Source organism: Lineus longissimus, chromosome 8, assembly GCF_910592395.1.
Source record: "Lineus longissimus chromosome 8, tnLinLong1.2, whole genome shotgun sequence".
In the NCBI taxonomy this organism is placed as follows: Eukaryota; Metazoa; Nemertea; class Pilidiophora; order Heteronemertea; family Lineidae; genus Lineus; species Lineus longissimus.
In genome coordinates, this window is record NC_088315.1 from 17503193 (window position 1) to 17527263 (window position 24071).

General features: G+C 43.4%; 2 protein-coding genes across 3 annotated transcripts in view; one reads left to right on the forward strand and one right to left on the reverse strand.

The window, feature by feature from the left end:
* The window catches only part of LOC135491993 (uncharacterized), a 147896-nt gene extending 143429 nt beyond the window's left edge, over positions 1 to 4467 (forward strand). For both annotated transcript variants that reach the window (XM_064778023.1, XM_064778024.1), the window contains exon 2: positions 502 to 4467. In XM_064778023.1, the coding sequence (XP_064634093.1) occupies positions 502 to 1860 (1359 nt within the window). In that variant the 3' untranslated portion in view covers positions 1861 to 4467. The remainder of the gene's footprint in view (positions 1 to 501) is intronic.
* Positions 4468 to 4473: 6 nt separating this feature from the next.
* LOC135491992 (RNA polymerase-associated protein CTR9 homolog) lies at positions 4474 to 24071 on the reverse strand. The gene is made up of 19 exons (XM_064778022.1): positions 24010 to 24071; positions 23151 to 23249; positions 22242 to 22571; positions 21237 to 21415; positions 20462 to 20657; positions 19569 to 19796; positions 19082 to 19198; positions 18072 to 18290; positions 16825 to 17008; positions 15557 to 15919; positions 14839 to 14987; positions 13733 to 13849; positions 12510 to 12727; positions 11858 to 11993; positions 10702 to 10830; positions 10136 to 10251; positions 9171 to 9395; positions 7568 to 7843; positions 4474 to 6970 (listed from the first exon to the last, which is right to left on the reverse strand). Exons 1-19 carry the CDS (start codon positions 24067 to 24069, stop codon positions 6805 to 6807), a joined length of 3507 nt encoding a protein of 1168 aa, XP_064634092.1. The 5' UTR covers positions 24070 to 24071; the 3' UTR covers positions 4474 to 6804.

Genomic DNA, 24071 nt, shown 5'->3' on the forward strand with positions numbered 1-24071 from the left:
TCATCAGTACCAGCACCAGCACTAGTAACAGCATAACAGGGGCGTAGCTAGCTTTTTTGGTATAGGGGACGCTCTCTGGGGAGGGCAAAATAACACTTTTTGAAATTTTCCGGCCAAAATCATGTGGTTGTGTATCGCCCGGTGGCTTCTCATTGAGTATTCGCGTCGCTGCGAGATCCGCGCAGACGGACGCTTGCCACACGGTCTACAGATTTAAGACCAGACTTCATGATTGCGAAATTGACCTCATAAGTCTGCAGATAGACTTTCTTTTTCATACAACGTGTCTGGGTTTTTTTTCAGGTTTATCGGAATCTTCTGGAGATTATAGGCCAACATTTACAGAAACAACAAAACGAATATATGGGAAGAAGTAAATGTTTTTCTTTTTGGCCCTCCGAGCCGAGAACTGGTAGATAAAACCGGAGTCGGTTGTTTATAGACGTTTCCTGCTCAAGGCATATTGGAAACTAATTTTCTTTTTTTCTCGTGTCATTTCAGCGCTGGTTGGTGAGTTGGCACAACATGGTCCTAGCTGCTCTTTACTGCCTTTTCCTAGCAACAACGGCTGTGACGTCATCAGAAGTGTCGAATGGCGAAAATTGGGACACTGTGTTATCTGATAGCGAAATGGCGAATTCCCCCGCCGAGAGCCAGGAAAACTCAATCGAAGACTCTTTAAACCTCACAAATAATGACTATGACATGGACATTGAAAACGACTCTGCAGAGTTTCCCATAGGTGGCGCTAATGATGAATCGTCTGCTGCAAAACGCTTCAGTTTGACAGCTCCCTCCCTCGGCAAACGATTCAGTCTCACAGCGCCGTCCCTCGGCAAAAGATTTAGTTTGACCGCTCCGTCGTTAGGAAAACGATTTAGCCTCGTGACTCCTTCATTGGGGAAGCGATTTAGCCTTACAGCGCCATCTCTCGGGAAGCGATTCAATCTCGTCTCCCCATCGTTGGGAAAACGATTACGTCATGCATTAGTTTCACCAGCATTTGGGAAACGGGACGAGGAAGAATACGCAGACAGACTTGATTCTGATGACGAACCCCGCGATGAGAGCAAAAGATACAGCCTAGTGACGCCCTCTCTCGGAAAGAAAATGAGCGGGATTGTAGCTGCTGCTCTTGGGAAGCGCGATGCCGAAAAGAGGTTCAGTCTCACAGCGCCCTCCTTAGGAAAGAGATTCAGTCTGACGGCGCCATCTCTCGGGAAACGATTTAGTTTGACAGCGCCTTCTCTCGGAAAGAGGTTCAGTCTCACAGCGCCCTCTTTGGGAAAGAGATTCAGTCTGACGGCGCCATCTCTCGGGAAACGATTTAGTTTGACAGCGCCCTCTCTCGGAAAGAGGTTCAGTCTGACCTCGCCATCACTTGGGAAACGATTCAGTTTGACAGCGCCCTCTCTCGGAAAAAGATTCAGTTTGACGTCACCCTCACTCGGAAAGAGGTTCAGTCTGACTTCGCCCTCTTTGGGGAAGAGGTTTAGTCTGACTTCGCCCTCTCTCGGGAAGCGATTTAGTCTAACAGCGCCATCTTTGGGTAAACGTTGGAGCCTCACTTCGCCCTCGCTCGGAAAGAAATCATTCGGACTAACGTCTCCATCACTGGGCAAGCGATTCAGCCTTACGGCACCGTCCCTTGGAAAGCGGTTCAGCCTCACAGCGCCATCTCTCGGAAAGAAAAACGCGGAGAGGGAAATTGATGATCTCGCCGACGAACTTTCACGAAACAAACGCAACGCCGATGACAAACTACGCCACTCTCTAATCAGGAGATCGAGTGGCTGGCGCCTTCCGTCGAGACAACACCTCTTCAGGGCTGGCGCCTTAGGAAAACGCGCCTCCCAGTAAGTGGGTCACCTCAAAAGGTTGAAACTTGCAACAAAAGCGGATTGATGTCTATTTTTCGAATGGACTTTGTATCAATACTTTTCTTTTGCAAACTGGATTGATGAGTTTACGATAATGGGTGTTCCTTTGGTTGACACGCACAATGAGAGTATTCAATATAATTTGCATGCCTGGTGGTTCGTTTACCGTTGCTCTGCTGTGCCCTCTATCGGACCAAACGAAAGTATGAAAATGAAACATTGGAGGAAACACAGTAAGCCTATTGCGAGGTTTTAAATTGCCAGTTCTTACAAAATAGTGTAAGTAAAGTGATCGGTGATATTAAAACAGAAATCGTCAGAATATCGTGGTAAGTGGTCATGTCAAGTGTTACTGTTGTTATTCAATGAAAACATTGAAAAGTATTGGATATGACGTCATTGGAATACTGTTGACTTCGTCAAACAATGAGATGGGCGTTCACGTTGGCGTTTCGGGGGTTTCCGAAAACTCCCTTTTCTCAAAGGACTTGATACTATAAAGGACCTACTAAGCTTTAACTTCGTCGTTCGTAGGACGAGAGTTGCGAAACCTGCCTATTTTCCCTGCCAAAACGTATCGAGCGTATAAGATGGGCCCTTAAATCAAACCTCTCTTGCTTATTCTTGGTTGATTTCAATTGTTAAAAACCACGCCAGCCTGGGAATTGAACGCTCATGACGCGGTAAACAGTAGGCCCTACCGCAAATTCGGCAATTTTGGATTAAGTGCGTTTTAGGAAGTAAAACAATAACTGCTACACATGTTGGATATAATATTTTGCCAGTTTGCCTAAAGGATATATTTTTCAAGGGATATACATGTAGGTTGCAATTGCATTGATAGTAAATTATTCTTGTGAGAAACATATTGCTCAAATAGTTGCTTTAGCTGCCCGTTCGGAGAGAGCCACGGATAATGCAGCAGCCAATTATAAACCTTGAACCAACCCTGGCCAGCTGATCAACATTTGATAGCCGACTTGGCTTTTTTCCCTGGTCGGATTCGTCACTTGAAATTTCAGGACCCATCCGTCAAGAATTCACTTACTTTTCAACAGACCATTCACTGACTTAAAGTAATTCGTACATGTATTAAAAATGATAAAGAAAACGACCTATTCGACGTTGCATGTTGTTCCGATCGTCAGGAAGTCGACGGTAAGAAATAATGTTCGCTTAGAACTCGACACTAGATAAGTTTTGACCCCTGTCCAGGGGTGGTACATGGTTTACATTGACTGGTGCATAAAACTTATCGACCCGTTGTGCAAGATCGATTTGGAATGTCGGAGCCTGTCCGAGATCATTTTACCACTCTAGGTGACGCGGATAATAAAATCTCACTTGGAGCAGCACCCATTTCATGTGTACGGTCTGTGACCATCTGAAGGACCATCGATGTCGCCTATGTCCAAGGAAAAGAAGAACACATGACTGATGTCCAGGGACTAAAAGAATTACTGTCAGGCCAATGAAATTACATTATATGTTTCACGTCGGTGCTCACATTTACTTGTGGCAACGCATATGAGTAACAATTTTTAAAATTTCATTATTTTTGCAAAAAAGCTGCAAAGATCCGACAGATATTTCACCATGTGAATATTAGGTTTCAGTCCAATTGGACTTAGCGACACCTCGTCAGAATAGCTAACTGCAACAATATTTTGTGGGCGTGCAGATGTTCCTAATGGTTGTAAATTTGGCGAGATTGTACGCGTCTCATTTTTCTCGTGCGCGTTTGCTTTGAAAGGAATTGGCCGTCTTTATTGAAAGACTCTGCTATAATAATATCATATAAGTATACTGAAATAAACCCGTGCGGTCTTTTTCAAAAAATGACTGACAAGAAACAAGTAATCTTATTTCATCGGCCTTAACTTGGGAGAGTCCCCTCAGGTGCGTGAAGGCGATAAATGCAATGCTTTGGGACTTTAGTCAATACTGCAAGATAGGACTTTAGTCAATACTGTAAGATGGGACTTTAGTCAATACTGTAAGATGGGACTTTAGTCAATACTGTAAGATGGGACTTTAGTCAATACTGTAAGATGGGACTTTAGTCAATACTGTAAGATGGGACTTTAGTCAATACTGTAAGATGGGGTGATAATATTTTAGTCGGGGCAATTTAACCTTCCAGGGCCAAGTTACCCCTCTTTACAGCTCTAATGCTTGTGGTCGAATTTAGAATTAAAACAAATGGAACGGGACATTTACTGTTGCTATCTTCATTTCAAAGTCAGCACGCCTTGCCATTTACATTGTTGTGATTAATGCATAAAGTTAACAAATGCACATTGGGATCATAGTGAGATCTGGTAAATTGCCCCCACCAATTGGGCCCAGCACCACCAGTCCCCCTTCTTGTGGACACAGATAACGTATTATGTATTGTATCAAGCCAAGGACAACTTAATGTAACGGCGGAACCTTCATCAGTGAACAATTCATGGTAGAATCCTCCGCACCATTAACACTCCTTAAATATATGTTCCTGATCAAATTGACATATTTGCCTTCTCCCCAATGTAAAAGGCCCACTGCCACAAACCTGATTTGGTTAAAATAAATGCAAAGGAAAAGAGACGACTGCATTGTTTACTTTGTTATTCTATTCTACATGTTCTACATATCAAGATGATTCATGTGACATAATACATTTTGCAAAACATCCGTTTTGTTCCGATCCGCTCCTCTTCCAGTAAAGCACAATGGAATTGGGCCATGCTTATTACCATATAGGGGTGAAAAGATGGCTTGAAGCCCCTATGACCATGATATCCAATGAAAACATGGACTGATCCACTGGGTCAGGTCAAGTCTTGGTGTTGGGAAAGTGTTAGGTGTTGGTGTTAGTGTAGTATTGGTGTAGGAGGCCTACCTCAACTCCCTACACCGAGCTCGGGTTGGACACCCGTGTAACACTTCGGCAACACCAGGGTGACACCTGGTGTAAGGTCACGGTGTAATGTGTAACACCGGTGTTAATCGAGTGTAACACGGGAGCTGTCTAGGTGTTTGAGTCCACGCCATCTTGTTTTCTCGCTTCAACCAAAAAACACACAATTAAACCCTCGTTGGTGATTATTTTCAAGCGCAGAGCGAGTTGTGTGGACGGCATTTTTGTGAAGACGGCCGATTGTGTTATGGGGCGGTAAAGGCGGAATCTGTCTGTCAAGTCAGCCGAGTTGGATGGGTGAGGCTAGATCAAGAGTGAGTCATTGACTCACTGTTGATCTAGCCACCTCCTTGACTCACTCTTGATCTAGTCTCAACCCCGCGTGGTGAGGCTAGATCAAGAGTGAATCAAGGAGGTGCCAATAAACTCACTCTTGATCTCGCCTCAACCCACATGGTCAGGCCAGATCTAGAGTGAATCCCCACACCCCATCTGCTATTAAACTGCCATTAAATGTCAAAGGGTTGGGATTTTTGTGAAGACAGCCGATTGTGTCATGGGGCGGTAAAGGCGGAATCTGTCTGTCAAGTCAGCCGAGTTGGATGGGTGAGGCTAGATCAAGAGTGAGTCATTGACTCACTGTTGATCTAGCCACCTCCTTGACTCACTCTTGATCTAGTCTCAACCCCGCGTGGTGAGGCTAGATCAAGAGTGAATCAAGGAGGTGCCAATAAACTCACTCTTGATCTAGCCTCAACCCACATGGTCAGGCTAGATCTAGAGTGAATCCCCACACCCCATCTGCTATTAAACTGCCATTAAATGTCAAAGGGTTGGGATTTATGCAAATTGTAATATACTGCTGCTGGTACCAAATAGGTCAAATAAACACAAGACACGAGTGAAATCTCAATTGAGAGTAGGATAAAATCTCAAACATTCAAAGAGCTATCGATATTGATATTTTGTCAATATTATTATTTGAGCACCTCTAGTGTCAAGATTGAGGTGATAAGGCAATGTTCCGTAACAATTTGTAACACAAGACACTCGGCGGGGGTTTAAGAGGCTGTGGATGAGCGGAAGATCATGCAGTGGTGGGAAATATGATTGAACGTCTGATGTCTGCTCCGAACGTTTAGTCCGTTTAGGAAGCAAGTGACCCACGCAAATCACAATATGCCAGTTTGTCACATGCACATCCTGGGGAAATCTGGGGTTTTATGTTCCCCGCGATGCCCTGCACAGAAAACACTAACTATGCTGTATCACCGGTATCTGGCCGGTACAGCGCACATGCATTCTTGGAGAATAAGAATAGATAGTTTCGGAGCCCATACGTCTGTGTAATCTCTGCTGTACAAGAATTGGACTGGGCTACGCGCAAACGACGAAAATTTGATGAAAAACACTGATTAACAGTCAATGCGTGAAATACAATAAAAACAAAGGTCTTTGAAGAGTAAAAGGCACTGAAGACATACCTTTTGCCTTGTAATTGCAGAATCAGAGACCAACAAAAACAATCTAATAGGGCACGAAGGGCAAGTTTGCTTTCTGTCAGGTCAAATACTTAAGGGTTGTTGACAGGCAGCCATTTTGGTTCAAATATTGCCGAGTCATTGGAGGAATATTGCCAATAATTTATGTGAATGACAAATAGGAGTAATTGAACCACTATGACAATTCTCATTGACTCGTTGTTGCTGCCTCATTATAATGGCAGGATCTTGCGAAGAAAAAGGCAGCAAAGTGTTTAGCAGTGGTGTGAGAAGAAGCAGAATGGCCAATCACCAGCACTGGGAATTCGGCATGCAGAGGTATGAATAGTTCTGGGCTTTACATGACCTGACCTGATTACGAACACATCCACAGTTAAAGATCTGGGTTTATAGTTTGATATCACTCAACAACAGCAGAATTTGCGGCACGAAGTGTCAGGAAAGAACTGCCGGACAAACATTCTTGGGCTACAGTTCAATACAATGTCCACGTCCAGTTTCTAAATGCACATCCTCGATTCTAGTCACTCTCATTGTCCGACGGGGGCGGCGAGCCTCTCTCACTTGCTGAGCCGGCTTCTCTGTCAGATCCTGCGTTAGAGCCTCGTTCTGAATGCGATGCCGAACGTGCAGGACTCGCAGAACGAGCCGGACTTGCTGAGCCACTTCTGGCAGGGGAGGGAGACCTGAAAAGACAGAGACATGAGACTTTTGGCAGGGGAGGGAGACCTGAAATGACAGAGATGAGAGACTTTTGGCAGGGAAGGGAGACCTGAAATGACAGAGATGAGGGACTTTTGGCAGGGGAAGGGGACCTGAAATGACAGAGATGAGAGACTTTTGGCAGGGGAGGGAGACCTGAAATGACAGAGATGAGAGACTTTTGGAAGGGGAGGGAGACCTGAAGTGACAGAGACATGAGACTTTTGGCAGGGAAGGAAACCTGAAATGACAAGAGATGAGAGACTTTTGGCAGGGGAGGGAGACCTGAAATGACAGAGACATGAGACTTTTGGCAGGGAAGGGACACCTGAAATGACAAGAGATGAGAGACTTCTGGCAGGGGAGGGACACCTGAAATATTAGAGACATGAGACTTTTGGCAAGGAAAGGAGACCTGAAGTGACAGAGACATGAGACTTAAGACGGGAAAAGGAGACATGAAATGACATGCACATGAGACTTCTGGCAGGGAAAGGGAACCTTAAATGATGGAGATGATAGGCTTCTGGCAGGGGGAGAGGACCTCAAAAGACATGCAATTGTATTCATTTTAAACTGACCTTGAACCTGATGGTGACCTTGACCTGGATCTTGACCTTGATCGGGAGTTAGACCTGGACCTAGATCGTGACCTTGGCCTTGATGATGCCCTTGACCCAGCTGGAGATGGGGAGCGCGAGCCCGACCTGGACCTGGACCTAGATCTGGATCTATCCGACCTTTCACCCTCGGAAGCGGACCCTGACGCGCCGCCACGACCACCAGTATCAGAGTCACTCTCACTTCCAGATGAGAGGATGCGCCGCCTCTTTCCTACTGGTCCGGTATCATCACCCCTGCAAAAGGACAAAAAGAAAAAGTAATCAAAACGGCCACTAAATCAAATTTCCAGGGCCAGAAATATTCTGAAACTCAAAAGCACGGATGGCAATTTCTGCCTCCTTTTGCCAGAGTGGGTCACATTTATCTAGCAGGTTCTTGTTAGATGTGAATGTTTTCACTCATGTACATGAGAGCCACCTTCAGAAATCCCAAAGGTTAACGATATGTTTCGCTGAATGCATCCAATGATATGCAGATTAAGTAGGCGGTGGTGCTTGACAGAGACGTCAGGTCCGCATTAGTGACGGAGATTGATAGGATCGAGAGGTGGGGAAACCATCTTTTTTTAAGTTAGTCCCGAAGGCTTGATGCGTTTATCAACGATAGTTAACCCTTCCTAGCTCAACCTGGAGAATCAATTCCCCAGCTTGCCTAGAATCTTATCTAAATCTTGCATATTCAACTTCAAGTCAGGCTCTCCAACTTTACTGAGCAGGCCTGGAAGAGGCCTAAGAAAATGTCTGCATCACAAAAACACGGCGGTACGATCGATTTGAGGTAGGTTTGATGAAAATCCAAGAGCCTTGTAAAAATGAGAGCGTTTTTCAAGATTTCTGAACATCTTGAACCAAGCTATAGTCTATCATGTCTCTAGACCCTTTTACACAGGCGGAGAAAGTCACTGCTGGCCCTAACAAACCTAAATACAGGCACAACAAGCAAAAGATCATGTGGTGTGCGACCATGCGGTCTTTTGTTTGCTGCTTATTTTTTGTGGCCTTCAGTGGCTTCCTCTACCTAGTGTAAGGGCCTTTATTCATGTCCCACAAGAAGTATGCACACCAGCACCATTCTGCTCCATCAAGTACAAATGAACTATCAAATGGCAGAAGACAGTCTACCTGCTGCACAGTCTACCTGAACACCATGAACCAAGCTATTGTCTATCATGTCTATAGACCCTTTTACACCAGGCGGAGGGAGCAACTGCTGGCCAAAACAAACCTAAATATAGGCACAACGAACAAAAGAACATGTGGTGTGCTACCATGCGGTCTTTTCTTTGCTGTGGCTGATTATTTGTTGTGGCCAGCAGTGGCTTCCTCTGCCTGGTGTAAGCGTCTCTATTCATAATAATAATAATAAAATTGTCATTTATATGGTGTAAACTTTCCAGAAAAGAGTCCTCTTCAAGTGCGTCCGCAGGAAGTATGCACACCAGCACCATTCTGCTCCATCAAGTGCAAATAAACTATCAAGTGGCAGAATACAGTCTACCTGCTTCCCACACCACATACACAAAAATAACAAGAACAGACGATAAAAATAAACATTACTCACTCGTCATCCCCATCTATCTTTAACCTCTCGCTCTCCGAATCCGAACCCTCACTCGACGAGATGATCGCCTTGGAGACGACCTTCCTGCGCTGTTTTGCCGATAAGCCGTCGTCACCTTCCTGTTCGATTTGATTCCTCCTCTTGCGAGACTTAACGCCCTCTTTTGGTTTCCTTGGTTGGCGAGGCTTACGCTCGCGCTTTCCAGTTCCTTCGTCGTCCCTTCCCCTGAAGCGGAAGTGAAATATACTTAGAAATGTTTACACTTTTACATTGAAAGCGGCATACTTTTTAACTTTTAACCATCTTGTTACCAAGCCAGATTCATAAGTGTCCGCCAAGGCCCGGATGGGCGCGTAAAAATTTGACCCCAGAAGCAGCATAAATGGGAATAAACAGCGTGCACCCCAAAGTTTATCAAAGGACAAAATCGACACGAGTCTCGCACAACCGCATCACTCATCCGAGGTCTGACTTAGGGTAGTTGCTCGAGATAGCTGCGCTTGCCGGATGGAAAGTCTTGGAAAAAACTTCAGAATTTCAGCTGGGCAAGCAGCTGGCCTATTCTCAATATGCATTTCCACTCAAATAGCACCCAGCCCTTTCTTTATTTTTCTCAATGCCTTGCCTATTTACATCAATGGCTAATGCATTTCAATTTATAGCAGGGCCCTGCACTCCGACAGTACCTTTTTCTGCCCTGCCCTTTCTGATATTTTTGCTGAAACACAGAGAAGAGTCGCAAAACTTTTTGGGTCCATCTCTTTGCCCAGCAGACGTTAACATCAGTGCTGACCAAAAACAGCGTCACTAGGCCAATAAACCAAATTGGCACCTAACCGTAGTGGCACTTAAGGCCTTCCACCTTGGAGGAGGAATGCCATCTGGAAAATAACACCTCCAAGTTGGGAACGAATGGAGAAGAAGAATAAAAATGCTTCAGATTAAACATGGATTAGTTTCCTTACTTCCTCTTCCTCTTTTTCTTCTGTTTTGGCATGGGATTACCATCCTCGTCCATCTCCATCTTTGGCATGTCATCTTCGTCGTCAGTTTCGATGACGCCATCGTCGCGTTTTGATTTCTGGAACGACGGATGACACAAAAATTTCATTTTAGAACATTCTTAGGGAACTTTTTCTGTCAGGTTGTAACTTTCCCTGAAAATCATCTTTCTTATTTCAGGGATGCTAAAAATGAGCTACGGCAAAATTCTGAAATCGTTTTCTTGAGAAAAACTTGTCCTTTGAATTGATCAGCCCTCACTTGCCTAAAAGTGTGACCCAACACCACAAAATGAGTCCATTTGAGGACATGATGATTTTCGAGCTATGGGCCCTCAAAAACTGATTTGCTTAACTGAGGATTATGAGACAAAATCTTGATAAAAATAAATTCCTACCGTTCCAAAAGGCGTTTTAGAGCTATACGAATGTTTTTTTATTCAAGTAAAGGGGCTCTGAACGGAATGAAACAAACTTTACTTTTACTAAACAGTTTGATCAGGATTCGGATCAAAAGAGCAGACACATACCCTTCCACCCTTGCGAGGTTTGTCCTCAATCACCTCCTCCACTCTCAAATGCTTCGTCCTCTCGACAATCTTCGCACGCTGCTCCGATTGCTTCTTCTCTGTCTCCTCTCGTCGCTTTTGTATATCGAGCTAAAAATAGAACAGGTTAGGAAATTAACCCTTTGAAGCTTGATCTCGACTTTTGTCGCCAAAGAAAAACTTATCGAGCTAAAAATAGAACAGGTCAGGAAATTAACCATTTGAAGCTCGATCTCGACTTTTGTCGCCAAAGAAAAACTTCTCCGTTTGCCCGATCTCGACTAAAGTTGCCGAAACTCACTCGGCAACCCTTCACTTACAACAGTTACTACAGCTTTGTGCAACTGAGGTATTCCGAATGACATCTTTGGTTACGTACTGTGGTAGCTGAGCATGATTTTCATAATGAGGTTTTCCAGGGTGAAAATTTGAGTTCTGCGAGTATTTTGGCGTCAAGTGTGATGTAAGCAACATGGGATAGTATTTCTGTGGAAACTCGGGCTCCAAAGGGGTAACAAGAGCAGATTTGATTTCGGCAAAACTTTGATACAATCAAGAATGCCTAGGGTACATGATGATGTAGGGGTACCCGGGAATGAGATTTGGGGATGTAGGCCCTCTTATGCCATTTGTCGTCACCAATGAGAAAAAATCTGTCCCCGTTGTCACATGAGGATTTTAAATGTGATAAGGTCGCACAGGTGGTAAAGTGAACAGGCCAAAATAGTTCTCCTCAAATCAAAATGATGTTACATCTTGATATTTGTTCCCACTTTTCTCCAGCTATCAGACTGATAATCATGTGAAACTCTCTCCCAACACTGACATTATCAAAAATGGGTGTAAGACCTGGTTGTTTCTGAGTCACTTTGGTAGGGTAGTGCCTTGATCAGGCTCTGGAATGGCGCTTTATAAATATGCGTTTTTATTTCATTATCAATATTATAGCTCAGCGATTTGAGAAGAATGTTAGTAACTGATGTTAACTTAACGTTCAAATAGCCTTTTTTAAAAGTTGTTCAAATCAAGTTCAAAAGAAATAGTTCTGGCGCCAATGACATCTTCAATTACCGATTTGGACGAGAGCTCTAGTCGATTTCTTCAGGAATAGAGTCGAAATTTTCTAATGAATCCTTACCTGCTTTTGTAGCTGTTTATGTTTGATGGCATCCCTCTCTTCCTCTTGTCGCTTGCGCATGGCGCGCTCCTCCTCGTCAATCTTACGCGCCCGCGAGACGTGGTACTGAGCCTGGCTCAGCAAGTCAGAACACTGCCTGGAAAGATGACATTCGGAGGAAGATATTTAAAAATTTGTTGTCAATCTCACCGTGGACACAAGTAGCATGTTTGATAACCAGCGCCACGCTTGGGTAAACACCAGATCTTCCTCCTTGAAGCACATGCCAAGTATACACAGAGTCTAACTCTCTTGGGCCTGGCCCGAGTTACAGTCGTGTCTAAAAAACTAGTGTCCTTAATAGAGAGGTGTCCTGATTAAAGAAGTCAAATTGAATGGAAACTTTTACTTAGGCAGGTTGAACGCTGAAGAAGAAGAAGAAGAATGGAAACAACCAATTCGGGATCAAAACTAGTGTCCTTAATAGAGAGGTGTCCTAATTAAATGGGTCAAATTGAATGGAAACAACCAATTCGGGATCAAAACTAGTGTCCTTCATACAGGGGTGTCCGCTAAGGGAGGTTCCACTGTACAATGCTCAATGTATGTGCACAACGTATAACAAAAACACTCATTTGAGACGACTTAAAGACTTTAAGAATCATTTCCTCACCTGGCCTCAGTTGTAGCCTGTTGAAGATCAAACTTCATGCGGTCACCGTGATGGCCGAGATACGTAAAGTAGCGGTGAGCCAGCTCCAGGTCCGTTACAGCGCTCAACACCATCTTCAGGTTACTCTTCTCATCTTTCAGTGTGGACATGGCAAGCTTTTGCATCACCAAGGCAATGTTGTACATGAGCATGGTGTCACCTGGCGAACAGTGGCGCGCCTGGGGAAAAAACGTTCAAAAATTTGAAAAGCGATGAAGGTATTCGATGACTGAGCCAGCTCTTGGGCCGTTACTGCACTCGACAACTTCTTTAATTTAGTCGACACTTGGCTGATAAAAGACACCATTACTGCCAGACATGAAAGTGACTGGTACAGTTTGAATTCGGCCTGTCAAATTTCTACTAAAAACCTATGTATTCAAACTCACGACGTTCCGTCAAACTGCCAAAACGACAGCAACTGACAACCATTCAATAAAATTTAGTTGTTCTTTTTTCATGTCAGTCACTAAAATAACAATATGAGGAGCCTCATAGTCTATGCTATCACCGGAATTGGGACCGGGTTTGATCCTGAAAATTGCTTGTCGGGATTGATTGCTTGTCGGGATTGATTGCTTGTCGGGATTGATTGCTAGTCGGGATTGATTGCTTGCCGGGATTGATTGCTTGCCGGGATTGATTGCTTGTCGGGATTGATTGCTTGTCGGGATTGATTGCTTGTCGGGATTGATTGCTTGTCGGGATTGATTGCTTGACGGGATTGATTGCTTGTCGGGATTGATTGCTTGTCGGGATTGATTGCTTGTCGGGATGAACCAGCGTTGCTTTCAAAGAACTAACATTCCTGGCTCTGCCCATGACAATGTATGATTACTATGAATAGATCTGAGGGTGTGTCGGATGAGACTAAAAGCTATGGTTCCTTGAACCAGAGCGTCTATGCCAGGGCAAGTAGAAGATCTGACACAGGTCGACAAAAGCCTATACGTGTATTTAGTTGACACCATACCTCCGGGCAAATAAGGTTTACGATGCCAGAAATGATGATGATGATGATGATGATGATGATGATGATGATGATGATGATGATGATGATGATGATGATGATGATGACGATGATGATGATAATGATGATGATGATGATGACGATGACGATGATGATGCTGATGATGATGATGATGACGATGATGATGATGATGATGATGATGAAAAATACCCACCTTTTCTAGTGTCTGTTTACACTCCCTCAGCTTGCCAGCTTTGAAGTAGGCCCGCGCCAGGTACATCAGAACATCTGTGTTGTGGTAGTTGAAGAATTTCTTCAGGCAATTCTCATACTGAAACAAGAAGACAATGATAGTGAGGTTGAGAAGGATTTCCCGATTCCAACTCAGCTTGATACTGAATTACAGTCATCTTTAGAGATCTTTAATTGAAGTAACTCTGGAATACTCCCTGGAGAAAATGACCTCCAAGACCGAACGCTGAATAAGAAGAAGTATAAGGTTTAAAGGGTAACTTGTGTCAAATTTCACCATTTAATGTTTTAGCTGTTTTTGACAAATGACTATGTCACTTTCTCATAAATCGGTAAGGTTTTCGAATCGAAATGCACATTTTCTAGAAATTGATGGTTTAATCCCGCCCGGACGGCTCGCTTCGATGCCGTTGAAATCGCGCTACGCCCACGACGTTTTTGTTGACGACGTCACAACATGAAAATTTTCGCGGTCGCGGTGGTTTACATTCAGCGATTTTATAATAAATCTAATCAAAAATTGAAAATTTGAGCTTTACATTTATGATCAACAATTAAAAACGGACGTATTTCCGCAAAGTTGTAAATCACATCATTGTATCACTTTAATGTCACCGCTTGTTAGGCCATGGGAATTATTAATCCTGTTTACCGTCCACCTCCCGCATGGGTTCTGAGCGAACATGAAATATTTTCATTATTTTTTTTAAAATCTATTTATTTTATTGTTGCCATCATCTTTTTATTTAAATAATCTTTCCAGTGGTTCATCTTTACCTTAAATGATTGAAAAACACAATAAAAACTTGGCAGGGTAGGCTCTTCATCATAATAATGACATTTTTTCAATGCCTCATGTTGATGACCGACCTGATTTCCATTTACTGGAACTTGCTGAATCGCGTGTTTTGACCAGTAAATCAGACTGTAAACCGATAATGAATAATGAAAAATGAAAAAAAGCCTCATCATCTTTTTAAATCTCTCGGATGGTAAACAGGATTAATCATTCCTATAGCCTTAGCAGGGCGCTACAGAGAGAACCAAGGAGAGGAAGAACTGGCTTACCATCTGAACTGCCGCGACGTACTGCCTCTGCTCAACATAAATGTGGGCGATGTTCAACCAGACATCGGGGAAATCGGCAGTCGCTTCTCGCACCTGGGCAAACACATCTCGCGCTTCATTGATTGCGGCTTTGTGGGCGAGGATACAGCCTAAAAGTGAGAGGAGGCATTCAATCTCTGAACAACACTCTGGGCAGGACTTTCAATAGTGTGGAGCTCAGGACCCGGCTGTTCATATGAAAACAATGCTGGGGTTGTTTATTTTGGTATTGTCTGCTTCAGTGAAGTCTTATGACTAAAGGCTAAGTTAAGTTAATGCCAGTGTTAGTGACAAATTTGTCAAGGATGTTAGCTCCCAAAATGAAGCAGGAAGTACATTGGAACCTCTCTAATGAGGACACCCTTAGGACTGACTAGTTCTGTCCTTAATAGACAGGTGTCCTGATTAGAGAGGTCAAATTGAATGGAAACAACCAATTCGGGACTGAAACTAGTGTCCTTAATAGAGTTTGTCCTTAATAGAGAGGTTGTCCTTAATAGAGAGGTTGTCCTTAATAGAGAGGTGTCCGCTAAGGGAGGTTCTATTGTATTGTATTGCAAACTGCCAAATTTTTGCAAGCGTTTTATGTCCTCGGATTTGGAAAATAATCTCAATTTGCGAAAACGAAAACTGCAAAAATGTGCAACCTTTGTATTTAAAATGCTCTCAAGATACTCACCAATTCCATTAGCCGCCCAGATGTTCTTCCCATCATTCCTCAGCACGCCCTTATACATCGACAGTGCCCTATCCTGATGCCTTTTCTCCTTCTCCTTGTCTCTCATTGGCTGATGCAACGTCTGCAGCCAGACGTTCCCCAAAGCGATCATCGAATACGCGTCATCCTTCGTCTGCGGGCGCTGGAGAATTCGCTCGAATTTCTTCTGTCCTGGCCCCCATTCCTGTTTGGCCAAATGGAGGTTTCCGATGAGGGACCAAGCGTCTGGGTGGTCCTGGTTGATTCGTAAGGCTTCTTTGAACCAGTCAGATGCTTCGTAAATCTGGCCTCTGTCTCGTGCCATGCAGCCAAGCCGAAGATAACCTGAAAATAGAATGAAGCACCTTTTCAGGAATAGTCTAAAAGTAGGATTATGAAATGTGTACCTAATAGGAATAGTCTAAAATAGAATTATGAAATGTAGCACCTTTTTAGGGATAGTCTAAAAATAGGATTATGAAATGTGTACCTAGTAGGAATAGTCTAAAATAGAATTTTGAAATGTAGCACCTTCTCAGGAATAGTCTAAAATAGAATTTTGAAACGTAGCACCTTTTTAGGAATAGTCTAAAAATAGGATTATGAAATGCGTACCTAGGAACAGTCTAAAATAGAATTTTGAAATGTAGCACCATTTCAGGAATAGTCTAAAAATAGGATTATGAAATGTAGCACCTGATAGGAACAGTCTAAAATAGAATTTTGAAATGTAGCACCATTTCAGGAATAGTATAAAAATCGTATTATGAAATGTATACCTAGTATGAATAGTCTAAAATAGAATTTTGAAACGTAGCACCTTTTTAGGAATAGTCTAAAATTCGAATTATGAAAAGTGTACCTTAGAATAGTCTTAAATAGAATTTTGAAATGTAGCACCTTAGACATAGTTTAAAAATAGAATTTGGAAATGTATTTCCCTATAGTTAGAATAGTGCAGTGGATGAGATTCAGAAATTTGACATTATCAGCGACAGTGTCCACTAAGATTGTAGAACCACCTATCCCAACTCATGAATGCCAACTTCTCATTTGGACGAGCAAAATGGAGTAATACTTGGTTTAACTCGGGCCTCCCAAATACATCATTTGGACACAACCTTCCTTCCTTAATTTTGGCTCAGTAGCTTACGAGTTACTAAGCTTAGGATGCCTCCAGTGTCATGACGACATTTTATTCACAACGCAAGTTGAACCTCCACCAAAATTTTGAGCAGAAAGCCACTTACAATCCACGTAATTAGGATGCTCCCTCAAGATATTCTTGTAGAACTTCTCGGCCTTGTCGTACACATTCAGTGCCTCGTGCAACCTGGCCAAGTTGTACGTCGTCGTCACTGAGATGGCACCGTAGTAGGTCTCGTCATGCTGCGCCTCGTTACGAGATCTCTCCAACGATTGCTCGTAATTTTTCTGGAAATGTGACGAGACGATGAGAACCAGAGTCTACTATGAAGGGTTTAAAGGGTAACTCGTGTAAAATTTCACCATATAATGTTTTAGCTGTTGTTGACAAATGACTACGTCACTTTCTCATAAATCGGTAAGGTTTTCGAATCAAAATGCACATTTTCTAGAAATTGATGGTTTAATCCCGCCTGGACAGCTTGCTTCGATGTCGTTTTTCGTTGATGACGTCACAACATGAACATTTTCGCGGTCACGGTGGTTTACATTCATGGATTTTATAATAAATCTAATCAAAAATGGAAAATTTGAGCTTTACATTTGTGATCAACAATTAAAAACGGACGTATTTCCGCAAAGTTGTAAATCACATCATAGTAAGTAAAATTGGTCGGTTCTGGGTCGTCAACTTATGATTTTTTCATGGAAAAGGAAAGTCAAGTGCGGCAATCTATGAGTAAAGATATCAAAGGGGACTTCGCATACCAATGATTCAGCCTACTTTTTACATTTTCTTGGACAGTGAAAAAGAACCGTCTCATTTCCTATTCAAAAGTCAGGCATAGATCAGTTAGCTCGATTAGACCTACTGAACATGTGGACAATAGGGTTCCAGTCAGTAACTTGCGTATGACTTGATGAAGCTTCGATATCTACTGAGGTGCGGGAAGAGCATTGTACTTGTCATAGGAAATACGCTTTAACTCAATAACACGTACCTTTGCTTCCTCCAAGTTCCCAAGCCTAAAGTGCAATTAGGCCTGCTGAACATGTGAACAATAGGGTCCCAATCAGAAACTTGCGTATTACTTGATGATGCTTTGATATCTACTGAGGTGCGGGAAGGGCATTGTACTTGTCACAGGAAATACGCTTTAACTCAATATCACCTACCTTTGCTTCCTCCAAGTTCCCAAACCTAAAGTGCAATTAGGCCTGCTGAACATGTGGACAATAGGGTTTCATTCAGTAACTTGCGTATGACTTGATGAAGCTTTGATATCAACTGAGGTGCGGGAAGGGCATTGTACTTGACATAGGAAATACGCTTTAACTCAATAACACGTACCTTTGCTTCCTCCAAGTTCCCAAGCCTGAAGTGCAAGGCGGCCACATTATTCAGGATTTCGGGCGGAACGTCAGCATGAACGGTATCCTTTAGGATTTTCGTAGCAGTGCCGTACGCGTTGAGTGCTCCCGAGAGATCCGACTGCTCAAGAATCTGAGCAAGTTCTATCCACGCCTCAACGTCGTCAGGGAACTGTTCCGTAACTTTCTTTAGATGTTGCTGAAAATGATAAAGAGTACAACCTCCCTTAGCGGACACCTCTCTATTCAGGACTCTAGTTTTGGTCCCAAATTGGTTGTTTCCATTCAATTTGACGTCTCTAATCAGGACACCTCTCTATTAAGGTCAGCACTAGTCAGTCCTGAGGATGTCCTTAATAGAGAGGTTCTACTGTACTGTACCCAACAGGATTTCCATTCCAGGAACTCGTTACTCTTTTACTGCCAAAAACGTACAGGTACGTATTACAGAACCAATCATCTGTCGGCCAAACACGTACAGGTACGTTTTGCCACAGTTCTACTACAATTCAATAGATGTTGAGTCAAGAGTTCTTTGAGAGCTAGCTGTCAATAATATCAAATCGAATGAGACTGGCACTACTTTGTAAAGGAGTGTTGGTCCGGAACAATAGACCTATTTCCCGACTTCGAGGTGAAGAAGTTAGAGCAGGTTCCTTGGGCTTTGTCCCCCGACACAGACTGTCCAAGGAATAAGTCCAAGAAACTTGTCTGAATATATCTTCTGGAAAAATTATTACTGGGGTAATCACTTAATCATCAGTTTATCTTGTTCTTCGTACTTTTTCAGATGTAATAACTTATGAGCAATTTTTGAGAGGGTTATATCACTGCTTCATCACAATAAGTTGAGGGTCATTTCATTGAACAGGCAAGTCATAACAAAATCTACTTTTCTTATGCCTCAAATGTTTTTTTTAAGTTGCAACATTTGGGAGACACACGCATGCCCAAAATCCTGACGATAAAGATATTACTGTGTAATAGTACCTTTGCTGTGTCTCTCTTCGTCTGGTCGTCAGATATGGCATAGAGGGAACCAAGGATTTTCATTGTTTCATAGTTGCCAGGCTGGGCCTTCAGGACCTTTTCAAATGCTACAGAAGCCTGAAAGAGAATTGTGTACGATTAGGACACCAGGAACAAAGAAGAATTCAAAAGAATGGAAACTTGAAAAGTTGAACTAATAGAAATACCATATGTGTCCCGTCACTGCAAAACCAGGCACATGTCGCACAGAAGATGAGCCTAGATGACACCAGGAGATAATGGAAGAAATTGATGTGCGCAAATTTCACAAAAGGCAGACAACAGAGAAATGAACAAACAGTCCGTCTCAACCTGCCAAACTCAGAGCGACATGCGCCTGCTTTTGAGTTTTGCTCTTTTGTTCTCCTTGTCATTGAGGCTCATCTTCTGTGCGACAAGCGCCTGGTTTTGCTGTGACGGGTCACACATTTTATCCCAAACTTCTCACATTTTCGTTGTCTCCTCTGTATATGTACATCTGTCCGAGTCCGAAAAATGGCAAAACAAACGTCGGCGAGGCGAACTGTGTCGATTGGTAGTAGTACTGGAACGCCTGGTCATAGTCGCCCTGGACATGGAAGGCGCGCGCCAACTGGTAGCAGCTCTCGGCCCTCATCGCCTCGTTCTCTGTGTTGTGGAAAGCGTGGAGCGCGAGATGCTGGACCTTTTGGTAATCCTAGAAACAAAAGACAATGCAACGGTTATTTCTGACCTGAAATAATCAGTCTGTGGAATCAGAAACAATCTTCCACTTCTCCGAGTCATGGCCAACCACCTCTCCGAGTCAAGGCCAATCACATCTCGGAGCCAAAGCCAATCACATCTCCGAGTCAAGGCAAACCACCTCTCCGAGTCAAGGCAAACCACCTCTCCGAGTCAATGCTCACCACCTCCAGGTCAATGCTGACCACTTCTCCGAGTTGAGGCCAACCACCTTTCCGAGTGAAGGCATCCCACCTCTCAGAGTCAAGGCAAATCACCTTTCCGACTCAAGGCCAATCACCTTTCCGAGTCAAGGCATCCCACCTCTCCGAGTCAACACCAACCACCTCTCCGAGCAAATCAATCCTAAGACTGAAGGCCACCTCTAAACCAGGCCCTTGCTTGGACAGCACATCATCAACATTGCGGCTTCCTCACAGCGGCGATCGGGGAGAACAACCAAGCTTTCAAACTGATATTACATCTCGGTCTCCAGCATTTTATCCAAAATTAGATTTCTTCCAGACGGAAAAAGCCACTTTTTTGGTTTGAACGGAACCCTGCATTTGGTGATCAGGACAGACAATAAGATATCCAAATTTGTCTGCTCATTTTTTTAAACTTCGCGCACTTTCATACCTTTTTGTAGAAGAAATGGTTAGCCAGATGATTGAGTACCATCGGGTTGGTCGAATCAATAGTGTAGGCCTTTGAGAGAAGCTGCACGCCGTTCTTGATGGAGTCCTGGGTCTTCAGGTTCAGCTCCAGAATGGCCAGACCAACCAGCGCACCGACGCAGTTGTTGTCAAGCTGCAGGGCTCTTTCAAAGGCAAACCTGTAAGGTGGAGGAAAGCACCTCATCACGATCATGAAATGGTTTAAGATTTAAAGAGAGCACCCTAGGAACAACATCACAAGGCATGCACTCAAGTGGCAGTGTTCACAAATTCCTATCAGTGGCCTACCTGCCGCAAGTCAAACTTTCATACCAAATTTCAAATGGGCTGATACCGCCAAGTCAAGATGTGTCAAAATATTCTACCATTGAGTCAAACCTAGTAGTGATTTTGTCTATTATCGCTCAACATTTGCAGTGTAAAAGCTAATTGAAACTGACCTCAATACTTTTTTAACCCCTAGAAGGCTATAAAATCCAATCAGAGTGCACTAAATGCATGTTTGTTGTCACTATTAGTGACGCTATTTTGTTTGAGATTTGTTGGAGAGAGCTACTTTTTAAAATGAAAGGTGATCACACCATACACGTGGAAAGGTCGTGCTTTTTGGTATGCTGCCCGGGCAGCAAGTCAAACTGTGAAAAGTTCGAGTTGGGAGTTTTCTTGTTGAGACGGAAATACCAAAGTGGAATCAAACCTTCACTTTCCTCGATCATGTCAGTTACCAAAAAACCTACCTGCCCTTCTCCACCTTCCCCAACTTGACAAAACAGTGTCCCATGCCAAGCCTGACTGAAGCTGGACAGTTAGGGTTCGTGCGGAGCGCCTTCTTGTAGAATGCCAGGGAACCCCGGAAGTCTTTCTTATTGAATGCGATACACGCTTTACCAAGGAGAGAGGGGATGTTGTTTGGTGCCTGAAGAAAAAGAAAATATGCTATACATGCGTAAATCAGACCTTCTGAATCTAAAAATGTCGCAACGTCAAGCATATTACTGCTTATGTCAAGATATTAATCTCATTTAAAGACAGGTTGGCAATAAAATCAAATGCAAGACGGTGTGATCAAATGGTGATAAATAGGGTGTAAGCAGATTGAAATTACAGGAGAAAATCGTCAATAACCAATTCCATTTTGATCACTTGGCCTGAAAATTAGTGGCAGGCTGGTTGGAGTGGACTTGACACTGAATTGCACAGCCAACGTCTTGATACCAAAGTTTATGCCCACGCTTTCAAAAATGTCTTGGGTTTCATAAATCCCTCGATTTTCTTTGGAGGTGACAAACTCTCATGACAAAAAGAACTTACATGTAATCAAATATGTAATATATAAAATTCTTTATATCAATGGAGTTGTCACCTTCATTTACCGATACTCAAGTGCAACAAATTTTTTCATTCTGTTCTGTTGAGGAAGCAGTTGGATGGAGCCCACGTGTCTTCACTGCACCAGCACCTCACTCAGGCTCCATCCAACTGCTTCCTGCAAATGCAGACTTGGTGACCAAATGACACATTCTGCAGGGGTATCCCCTGATGAAAAGTAGACAGGACTTTTGGCCGGAGCCAAAGTCACTGAAGACTAAGCTGTGGGGCACCGCCGGAGACCTGCAGCAAACAGCCAATTTTGTCGCGTTGCATGACCTGAGGATATGACATGATGGTTACTTAAAATCTGAACTCAGAAAAAGGAAGATTCTGTTCTCGAGCTGTGACAACAGATGCGTAGAGAAACTTACCTGGTTCAAAACGAAGTTGAACTGAGCGTCAGCCTGGTCCATCTTATCGCCCTCGAGCAGACAGAAATACGCCCGACCCAGAAGATGGTTCTGGTCGTACATGATGATCTTGTCCGCCGTCGTATAGAGCAGCGTCGCCTGGGTAAAAAGCTCACGCTTTCTGTCTTTATTCTTCTCTTTGTGCGCGACCTGGACATAGTAGGCGGCCAGGGTGTCCAGGGCTCGCATCTGGTCGCGTTCAAAGTTGGCATAGTTAATGCTGGCGTCGGTTCGGGACGACTCCAAAATTTTCACAAAGTCTTTTTCTAGCCCTTGTCTGAAGTATTCGAGCTGTGAAAAAGAAATTTCAGCTTTAGCATCCACAGCAACAGATACAGTTATGAATCATACCTTATAATTATTTGGACATTTTTACCTCGAGTGCCAGAGTCCTTTGCGAAGATTATTGTTGGACCCAATAAAATTTCTACGTTATTTGCAAGAAATATTGTACTTTTAGCTGCATTGCTAAAATTTTGTGGACAAGGGTTCCCCTACCCTCAGGCGGAACCCCATGTGACGGAACTCTTTTCCCAACTTGGCAGTGGCATAGCGGTAGCTATATCTAACGGAACTACTTGGAGTTGGAGATGGCCGAGCTTTGACCAACCCGGCCCAGACATCCAGCTGGAGTTGCATAGGCCACACCAGTTCACCAGCCATGTATGTCAACCGGTAACCAGGCTTTGAACAATGAATTGGGCCCAGGTCTGAGTTTGTCACAATACAAATCATGGGCCTCTACTGCGCATGCCTTCTGAGTCCTGGATGAGCGTGACTGTGAGGCCGAGTATTACAAGGAATCAAGGATTTGAACACGTTATTTCTCTGTCTTCCAATTCCATAGCCACATGAACAATGAATACTTACGGCCAAGGAGACCCAAATATGCAGCGGAGCTGTCTCTTGTTTGAGAATATTGAGCACCTCATCCCCGTCTGGTAGCTGGTCCAAGTCCAATTCAATGACCTAAAATTTAAAAAAAACGACTGTCAACAACATGAATCAATCATCATACCCTTTTATATATTTATATTTACATGTTCAGTAGAACCTCCCTTACCAGACACCTCTCTATTAAGGACACTAGGTTTGGTCCCAATTGGTTGGCTTCATTCACTTTGACCTCTCTCATCAGGACACCTCTCTATTAAGGACAGCACTTGTCGGTCCCGTGGGTGTCCTTATTAGAGAGGTTCTACTTTAGAACCTCGAAAATCCGACTCTTAAGAATCTAAACTCACAATGCATCGACCTTTGTCCGTTTGTTTGGATGCTGACCTGTCATGCGTTGCCTGGAAAGGGTCACAGTGGCAATGGCAATTGCCATTGGGGATTGGCATTTTCCGATGTTGCCATTTGACTTGTTGGCTTAGCCTAATTCTGAGTTGTTCCGAGTGTGCGCATTTGATTTGTTATGACCATTGCAACAAACTGAGTTCGTCTTGTGTGAAATTTAGAATGGATTGAAATGCGAAACCACAAGAACTCGAGAAAATGATAGCAATATGGAAAATGCTCATATATGTTGGAGCAAACTACCTTTTTGGGGGACACCCTGTATACAGAATCGGAGAATGTACAAAACAAAACATGCGAAAAAACGCAACATTCAAAGAGAGTTTGTTGTCGATCGCGAAAAGCAACGTGACCCGAAATAGGTCTTACAGAATCTTGATATTGTTATCTATCTTTATGCACCAAATAAGCGAGAGTAAAAGCACCATACCTCATCAGTATCGCGAAGCGGAATCTCCACCGTGCGAACATCATCCACCGCGGGGGCCATCT